This window comes from Sinocyclocheilus grahami, unplaced genomic scaffold (assembly GCF_001515645.1).
Source record: "Sinocyclocheilus grahami isolate Dianchi unplaced genomic scaffold, SAMN03320097.WGS_v1.1 scaffold2220.1, whole genome shotgun sequence".
Classification (NCBI taxonomy): Eukaryota; Metazoa; Chordata; class Actinopteri; order Cypriniformes; family Cyprinidae; genus Sinocyclocheilus; species Sinocyclocheilus grahami.
The window spans coordinates 39,317-49,086 of NW_015507399.1; the positions used below are offsets into that span (position 1 = coordinate 39,317).

At 41.7% G+C, this 9,770-nt stretch overlaps 1 protein-coding gene across 1 annotated transcript in view; it reads left to right on the plus strand.

Annotated features, from left to right (window-relative positions):
- The first annotated feature begins 5,572 nt into the window (after nt 1-5,572).
- Nucleotides 5,573-9,770, plus strand: part of LOC107574423 (adhesion G protein-coupled receptor E1-like) — a 10,348-nt gene continuing 6,150 nt past the window's right edge. The window contains exons 1-10 of the mRNA XM_016260860.1: nt 5,573-6,051; nt 6,310-6,660; nt 6,895-7,523; nt 7,602-7,633; nt 7,716-7,787; nt 7,922-8,111; nt 8,590-8,700; nt 8,837-9,027; nt 9,126-9,284; nt 9,695-9,703. Of these exons, the coding sequence (XP_016116346.1) occupies nt 5,573-6,051; nt 6,310-6,660; nt 6,895-7,523; nt 7,602-7,633; nt 7,716-7,787; nt 7,922-8,111; nt 8,590-8,700; nt 8,837-9,027; nt 9,126-9,284; nt 9,695-9,703 (2,223 nt within the window). The remainder of the gene's footprint in view (nt 6,052-6,309; nt 6,661-6,894; nt 7,524-7,601; nt 7,634-7,715; nt 7,788-7,921; nt 8,112-8,589; nt 8,701-8,836; nt 9,028-9,125; nt 9,285-9,694; nt 9,704-9,770) is intronic.

Below are 9,770 nucleotides of genomic sequence, written 5' to 3' on the forward strand. Positions count from 1 at the left end.
AGGCCAGGAACTTCATGTCAGACAAAGAGTGGTTGGCAGACTTAAAGTAAAGAGAAATTGAAGATGTATCATCCTGTCTCCTAATGGCACTTGTGTGTTCAATCATTCTTGTGCGTAATGCACGTATAGTTTTGCCAACATATAGTTGTAAACATGGACAGATGATAATGTAAATAACATATGTACACTTACAAGTGATCAATTGTCTAATCTTATAGGTTTTTAGTGTACGAGGATGTGTAAATGATTTACATTTAACATACTTAATACAGGAAGTACAGTTGTGACATGGAAAATTACCCTGGGCGTCGACAAGAGTAGTCGGAGAAGAGATGTAGGTGTCAGCATAAACAAGCTTATCCCTCAAATTAGAGCTCCTGGAAGAGACAAAGAGTGGTTGATCACTAAATACATTCAATAACTGGGGATCACTTTGGATAATGTGCCAATTACTCTTAATAGTTTTAATATCATTACTCAGTGGACTGCATGTGGATTTAAACATACATGAAAAATTCTTGTTTTTTTTATTCATAGTCAAATTTCTTTCCTCCTGTTTGTGTAAGCTAGAAACCTTCTCAAGTGCAGTGTCAAGCCACTTATTAGGATAGCCCCGTCCATATATGATTTAAAGTCCATATACAAGCTCTGGGCTTTAGCCTCTAAATTCTCTTTCTTAGAACAAATACGATGGAGTCTCAAAAACTGGCTATAGGGTAAACCACGTTGTAAGGGCATTGGGTGAGCACTCTTAGCATGAAGAAGACTGTTCTTAGCTGTGTCTTTTCTATAAAGAGAGGAGACTATTTGTACACTTTTTAGTCTCGAGTGGATCAGTGTGCGGTTAACCACCCTCTTGCTCATTTTCAAATATTGTACTGGCTCTACGCACCTGCAGTACAAGGAACTTTTTTTTGTTTTGGAGCGCTACAATTTTCTCGAGTTTTACAGTTAAAATTATGGAAAAAATTTTTATAGTGTAAACATACTTCTCTTCTTCACTAAATAACATAAATATTGAATTTATGATCCATATTGTTAGATTTTTTTTAAAATTATTACTTGGGTTTATGCATAACCATACCCAGTCACAAAAACATTACTGCTATCCCATGATTTTATATCACTTTTTCCTTTTAACATTTGAAGCGCTTCATAAACATACTGTTAAAGGGGTCCTATTATGCTTTTTCACTTTTTCAACTTTAGTTAGTCTGTAATGTTGCTGTTTGAGGATAAAAACGATCTGCAAAGTTACAAAGCTCAAAGTCCACTTCAAAAGGAGATATTTTATTTAACAAAAAACACTTTTCAAAAGCTACAACGAACGACTCGTTTGGACTACAACTCATATTTTCCTGGGGAGGGAGAGGTCTTTTTTTCATCCCCCAAAGAGCAGCTTCCTCCCTCTCTGGGTTGCCCGTCCTGGGGCCTCTTGCGCTTTCGCTCACCGCCAGATTTGACGGGGGCCTGAATGGGTGGGGTGGCCTGCCTACGCCCAGCTCCACAGCACCGCTTGCTGAAGGCTGCTGCAGATGCGGCGTGGGAGCAGGGGCGGACGCAGGGGCAGGGTGTGACAAACACTAACTCAGCCATATATGGTGCTCCTGGACCACAAGTGTGAACATCGCACGACCCAGAGAACTCGCGGTGACCTTCGTCGCTCGGAGCGCAAACTTTTAGAACTTCCAGATCCTGACCACCCTCGTGCAGGTCCCTCAGTGCCTCGGCCTGATGAACCTGCAGTAACGCCATAGCGTGTAAGATGGAGGCAGTTTCTCCACAGGCTGTATAAGCATCGCCAGACAGGCCAGACGAGTACCTACAGACCCAGGAGGGGAGGCGCGGTTCGCCCTGCCGGGTGGAGGCGGTATTAGGACACAACTGCATCGCAACCGACCGCTCCACCGGAGAGGACCCCCGTATACCCCCTAACTGCACCACCGTCGAGGGTGGTGAGGGAGGAGGAACCAGCAGGTCGGTTTCCGGCAGTAAAAGGTGCCATCCATGACCCGGTGAGCTCCTCATGCACCTCTGGGAAGAAAGGCACTGAGGCGGTGCACTGAGAAACAGCGCAAGCCACCCCGAGAAACCAATCATCCAACCTCAAGGGCCCGGGACGCGGTGGAGGTTTCGACCCGAGCCCTACTTTCTCGGCGGCCCGGGAAAGCATAGCCGACATCTCTAGATCCGATTCAGGCCTTGCCACCATCCCGGAGGGCAGCAGCGCAGCCGAATCTTCCTCTCCAGAGAGCTCTCCCTCCGATGCAGTGATCAACATCCGGTCGTCAGGAGGAGCGCCGAAGGATACCGCTGGTACGCTCTTTGAAGAGGGCCCAGCACATTCCTTTGGTGGCTCAACTGGTTGCGAAGCGCTAGAGGAGCTATGGTCCCCCGAGGGGTTTGCCACCCGTGCAGACCGCCCGTGCTACTGCCCGAAGTAGTCCACGCCTGGCTGCCGCCAGGACGAACACTAGATCGCAGCAGAGGCAACGGAGCAACCGCCCCCCCTGGAGGAAACGGAGCCTGACCCGCAGCTCTGAGATGGTCATCTTCCCGCAATGGGAACATGACTCATCCGCGAACGCCACCTCAGTGTTTAATGCCCAGACTTGTGAGGCAGCGATCGTAACCATCACCCGGCGCCAGGTAACGACCGCATCCAGAAATGAAACGTCGACTTTACAAAGACACACTCTTATTGTACTCTTTTAGAGAAATTGGCTCTTTTAGGGAAATGCTATTTTACGTGCTGAGACGCACAGGGGAAACGGCCGTTTGCAGCATGACGGGGTAGTGCAGCCTGAAGTGCGCAACCCCCTCGACACAGGAACGACCACCGCTGAAGTGCCGTTAGCCAACACAAAAGCTCCCGAGAGCGCGCTAGACTCGTCACACATGAAGCAGTTTGGTAGGAGCAGAACGATGCTGTCGCTCGGCTCCGAAGCGAAAAGCTGGTATGCGTTGCACCGGCTGCCTTTTTATGCTCACTCTGTGATCAGCGGTAGCTGGATGCAATCATCGCATGCCAATGTGCATTGGCTCGTTTAGTTTACACTCAAAGTGGATTGGTCTCTCTAAGCGAGATCCCAATTCGTCGGTCACCGACGTGACTCGGAGTGACCGACTGAAAGGGAACTAGTTACCTGAAAAGTAAAATTCCTGGATTTGTTGCTGCAGTGTAATGTTGTGGATAAATTGTTGTTTTGCCTCATTTGCCTAAACTAATTAGTATGGCACCAGATCATTTACAAAATTGTGCTCAGACATACACGGATGCCGTGTGTTGTTCCCACAACTTCATGAATGAACTCCGTGATATCATTCAGAATTTTTTCTTCCGATCTGAATTATTAAACTCTGTCAACAAAAACTCAAAAACTCAAAAACAAAAACTAAAATGGCAGTAAATTTAAAATTTAAATTTAAGAGCCCTACTAAATGAGCACACTTCTCAGCGCATAATCAGAATAAGGAACATTGCATGCAAATGGGAGTCAAGTCAAGTCGAATCTATTTTATTTATATAGCTCTTTATACAATACAAATTGTGCCAAAGCAGCTTTACAGTGTTAAATAGGAAAATAGTGTGTCAATAATACAAACAAAATTTGATTCTGCTGTAGAGCAGCTCTAAAAAGAGGACAATAGTAAACAGTCAATTCACAGTGATGTAGAGGCTGATGTAGAGCAACTTTTTGGTTGAGTAAAGAGGTTTGCTTGTGTCTTGACTAAGTCCTTACTCTGATTTTTGGAAATAATTGAATTTTAGGAGCACATGTCAGTCCTAAAGATCTGCTTTGAAAAACATTTAATATTTGTGTGTAATGTAAACAAATTCTCATAGTAGAAAAATACAACATTTTAATATCTGTCTTTTTTTATGCCAGGTGGTTTATGGTCACTGTTGACTGTCATCTCTTTAATCCTGTGTGAGTGTAAGCCGATAGTTTTCTTCAAACACATGTCTGTTGACCCTGTGAACTTTATCACATTTTTTATGCCATCGGTTAAATGTATTTCTCAGTACTTACTTAGTCATTGTAAAACTCTTTACATAAGTATAATGATGCAAATTAACAGACCAGTTAATCTCAATTCCAAAATGCATTCCAAATGCATACAAGTCTAAATGAAATATTCAGAAAATGTTTAAAGGGGTCCTATTATGCTTTTTCACTTTTTGAATTTTAGTCAGTGTGTAGTGTGTATGTTTGGGCATTAAAAAGATCTTCAAACTTACAAATCTCAAAGTCCACTCCAAAGGGAGATATTTAGTTTTTAAAAAATCCCTTTTCAAGAACTACAACGAACGGCTCGTTTGGACTACAGCGTTTGTTTTCCGAGTTTTGTGATATCACAAAGAGGCCCATTAAAATATCATTAAAATAATGCCCGCCTACGGAAATTCGAATGGTTGGGGGGTGGGGAGGGACGAGGTCGTGGTTAGAACGCTTAGTTGAGTGCATCAGACAAGCGGGGCAGTACTGAAACACAGTCTAAGCTGTTCGCCAATCACAACGCACTGGGATAGCTATCCAATCACATCACATTTCGTTTTTCGGAAGGCGGGCGTTCATCAAACCCGGAACTAATCGAGCCGTTTGTGCCAGACTGGGAAGAAAGGTATTGCAATAATGTAAATTGTATGCGTTTTTTGAACCACCAAGCATGAGAGCATGTTCTAGTACACCCCCAAAACAAATTCAAGACATTGTAAAAGAGCATAATAGGACCCCTTGAATGAATTTTAAAGGATTGATACAACATATAAAAATAAATTAACAGTGTAGTCCACAGATCCTGCAGTTTTGCAGCTAACTGTTGAAAGAAAAAAACAAAAACTCAGTATTGAGAAATGCATGTCATTGTAAAACAGTGCAGACGTGTGTGTTTCACATTAATTTAAATGTGCTAAACATGCTGGAAATTCACCTGGTTTGGTATTTGTTTTTTTCTGACTTTGATCACATCTTTCCCATCCTCAGGTTTCATATCCAACAGTGCTGCTGACCCAAGAGCAGCAGTTAGTGCAGTTTTGAACTGTGAGCTTGATAATGGAACGTACATCTGCACTGGTGCTCAGTATCGCATGTACTGCAAAACGGGAATGCATCATTTCAACTACAAGAGATACCAAAACCAAAACCAATACCAGTGCATAAGTAATGACTGTATCTGTGTTGGCAATAATGACACCTGTACATGCTACTTTAATACGTCATCCTGCTTCTGTGATATCTTTAGCAATAACATCACTGTCCCTACAGCAGTTAGGCCAGTCTATGAATGTATGCATTATAATGACCTGTACATCTGCACTGGTGCTCAGTATCGCATGTACTGCAACACAAGTGTACATGATTTCCATTACAATAGATACCATTACCACTGTATGAGTGGTAACTGTGACTGCATTGGTAATAAGGACACCTGTACATGCTACAGTAGCACTTTGTCCTCCTGCTTCTGTACAAACTACAGCAGTACAACTATTCCTGCAGCAGTTAGTCCAGTCTATGACTGTGTGCTTTATAACGGCACCTACATCTGCACTGGTGCTCAGTATCGCATGTACTGCAACATGAGAATGCATTATTTCAACTACCAGAGATATAGAAACCAAAACCAATACCAGTCCCAATGCAGTAGTAATAACTGTTACTGCATTGGTAATAAGGACACCTGTACATGCTACAGTAGCACTTTGTCCTCCTGCTTCTGTGAGAATTATGGCAATATTACCGCCATCCCTGCAGCAGTTAGTCCAGTCACAGACCCTGACTGTGTGCTTTATAATGACACCTACATCTGCACTGGTGCTCAGTATCGCATGTACTGCAACACAAGAATGCATGATTTTTCCTTCCAGAGATATCAGTACCAAGACCAGTACCAGTGTGTGAATAATAACTGTAACTGCATTGGTAATAAGGACACCTGTACATGCTATAGGAGCACTTTGTCCTCGTGCTTCTGTGAGACTTACGGCAATAGCATTGCTCTCACTACAGCAGTTAGTCCAGTCTATGACTGTGTGCTTTATAATGACACATCATACATCTGCACTGGTGCTCAGTACCAAATGTTCTGCAACAAAAGAATGCATGAGTTCAACTACCAGAGATATAGAAACCAAAACCAATATCAGTTCCAATGTTGGAATAATAACTGCAACTGCATTGGTAATAAGGACACCTGTACATGCTATAGGAGCACTTTGTCCTCCTGCTTCTGCAAGACTTATGGCAATATCATTGCTCTCACTTCAACAGTTAGTCCAGCTTATGGCTGTGAGTTATATAATGGCATATACGTCTGCACTGGTGTTCAATACCGCATGTACTGCAACACAACAGTGCATGATTTCTACTATCGGGGATATCAGAACCAAAACCAATACCAGTATCATTGTGTGAATAATAATTGTTACTGCATTGGTAATAAGGACACCTGCACATGCTACAGCAGCACTTTGTCCTCCTGCTTCTGTGAGACTTACGGCAATAACATCACCATCCCTATAGCAGTTAGTCCACTGAGAGTCTCTCAGTGTGTGCTTTTTAATGACACGTACAGCTGCACTGGTGCTCAGTATCGCTTGTTCTGTGACACAAGAATGCATGATTTCTACTATCAGAGATACCAAAACCAAGACCAGTACCAGTGTGTGTATAATAACTGTAACTGCATTGGTAATAAGGACACTTGTACATGCTCTAGTAGCACTTTTTCCTCCTGCTTCTGTGAGACTTACGGCAATAGCATTGCTCTCACTACAGCAGTTAGTCCAGCTTATGGCTGTGTGCTTTATAATGACACGGCATACATCTGCATTGGTGCTCAGTACCAAATGTACTGCAACACAAATGTACATGATTTCCATTATGATAGATACCATTACCACTGTTTAAATAATAACTGTAACTGCATTGGTAATAAGGACACCTGTTCATGCTCTAGTAGCACCTTGTCCTCTTGTTTCTGTAAGACTTATGGCAATAGCATTGCACTCACTACAGCAGTTAGTCCGGTCTATGACTGTGTGCTTTATAATGACACGTACATCTGCACTGGTGCTCAGTACCACATGTATTGCAACACAAGTATGCATGATTTCCATTACAGTAGATACCATTACCACTGTTTAAATAATAACTGTTACTGCATTGGTAACAAGGACACCTGTTCATGCTCTAGTAGCACTTCATCCTCCTGCTTCTGCACAAATCACAGCAGTGGCATCACTATCCCTGCAGCAGTTAGTCCGGTCTATGACTGTGTGCTTTATAACGACACATACATCTGCACTGGTGCTCAGTATCGCATGATCTGCAACACAAGAATACATTATTTCTACTATTGGAGATACAGAAACCGAAACCAATATGAATATGAATGCTGGGGTAATAACTGTGGCTGCATTGGTAATAAGGACACCTGTACATGCTACAGCAGCACTTTATCCTCCTGCTTCTGTGAGTCTAACATCTTCCAAACCGCACTCAGACCAACTACTGCAGGTGCGCATGTTTCTAGACTGGAATTTTGTGTTTGATTTTCCTATATTTATGTTGTATTGAGGAATTCCTTTATTTCAGGTGTGCATATCACACTGCCGGATCAATACAGGGTAAGCTGAATATTTAAATTTACACAATGCACAGAGTCTTTCAGTTTTTATTTATAAAATTATGTTGTGATTTCAGAGTCAGACCTCCAGAGGATATCTTCAAAATCGTCTTGAGCAGATAGAGAACATTACAGCTCAAGAGCTCCCTTTGTATGTAAGTCTTCAAGAGAAAAATTATACAATAATTGAATCAAATCAATGAAATAGATGATTGACATTGCAGTGCAGTGTTAATGGCTCTCTTGACATTTACATGTACATTAACTAATTATCTGATCACTAAATTAGACTGTGATGAACATGTTGACTGTGGTATTCAACACTTCAGAGAAGATTCTAGAGTCATCATCATCAGCAAGCCCAGCTGAACTAGCCTCCTTTGGAAATCGTGTGTTAAAAGCCAGTGAGAAACTCATTTCTGCATTAGTGAAGCCAACAAACACAAGTGACAGAGTCAGTTTTACTCTTGCTGCTGTAGGTAAGTGAAGACATAATTATTATTAGTGATGATAAAACTCAGATAATATGTGATGTCAGTGACTTTTTATAGTCTAGAGAGCAGCGGTGGGTGAGACAGCAACACTGATAAATGCAGATACAGTAACTCTATAATTGTGTAGAGTTACAAATTTTTTAACAGAAAGCAGAAAACACTGCTGATATCTTTTTATGTTGATGTCAAAGGTCAGTATTTTGGTGCAAAATCATCCACCAATAGGTAGAAATGTCTTGAAATACCCTCATCCTGAAAAGCCATGAACAATGAAAACATTAAACACGGGTTCACTTACAGTGAAGTTCATGATGTGGAGATAACAGTGTGTTTGCGAATATTTGCTGCCTTGAGCATAAAAACAATCAAAGACATTTACCGAACACTCAAAAGATAAAAACAGAAAGTCAGTGCAGTTTATGGTGGTAATCAATTACAGTGTTCTGATTTTGTGTTTAATCAGAGGGTCAAGTCTTCATGGTTGGACCACAGGTCACCTTAAATAAAATCCCTCGACTTGACACGACAAATTCTTCTGTGGACATCGATCTCATTGGGATCGCCAAGAACAACATTGGAAGTATGTGAAATGTTTCAGTGTAAAAAAAAAAGCCATAAATACAGGCGTCATACCATTACCACTAAACCACATTTACTTACTTTTTTGATTGTTTTTATGTAGTATTGCATGTACTGTAGTTTCTGTTTCTGTCACACAGGATCAGCTGCTGTGGCTTTCATGAGCTACGTCACGATGGAGAAACTACTGAAGCCAGACTTCTTCAACACATCAAACAACACGATTAAAACCATGATGTCCACTGTGATCTCAGCTACTCTTCCCAAAACCACCAACACTAAACTCACCAAACCAATCAACTTCACCTTCAGACACATCAGAGTGAGAGAATGAAATGTGCTTTTGTCAAACCTGAGAACTGAAGAACATCTGAAAACATCTAATATTCAGTGTTTTATTATTTTCTTCATCTTTTTCAGGAGTTTGATCCCAGTGGTTCTCTGTCCTGTGTGTACTGGAATATCAGTGAGTGGATTGAAGATGGTTGTTCTGTTTTAAAGACCAACGGCAGCTACACTGTGTGTTCCTGTGATCATCTGTCGACATTCGCTCTTGTGCAAATCAGCCGCCCACCAGAGGTACGAAAGAGAACGTCAAACCTCCTCAAAATACTGAAGCATTGAACTAGCATAATTCAAATTCAATCTACAGTACACTCTTAAAAATAAAGGTGCTTCAAAAGGTTCTTCAAGCGATGCCATAGAAGAACCATTTTTGGATCCACAAAGAACCATTCAGTCAAAGGTTCTTTAAAGAACCATCTCTTTCTTACCTTTTTATAATCCGAAGAACCTTCTTTTGCCACGAAGAACCTTTTGTGAAACAGAAAGGTTCTTCAGATGTTAAAGGTTCTTTATGGAACCATTTAGACAAAAAGGTTATTCTATGGCATCGTGAAGCACCTTTATTTTTAAGAGTGTAGATGATCAGCATTTATAGTGAATACTAAGAACAGCACATATTTTGAACTCAGGTTTTCAACTCACAGATGAATCTGGTGATTTGGGTGTGTGTGATCGTGGGGCTGGTGTTCTTCAGTTTGGCCCTGTTGACCTTTGCCCTTT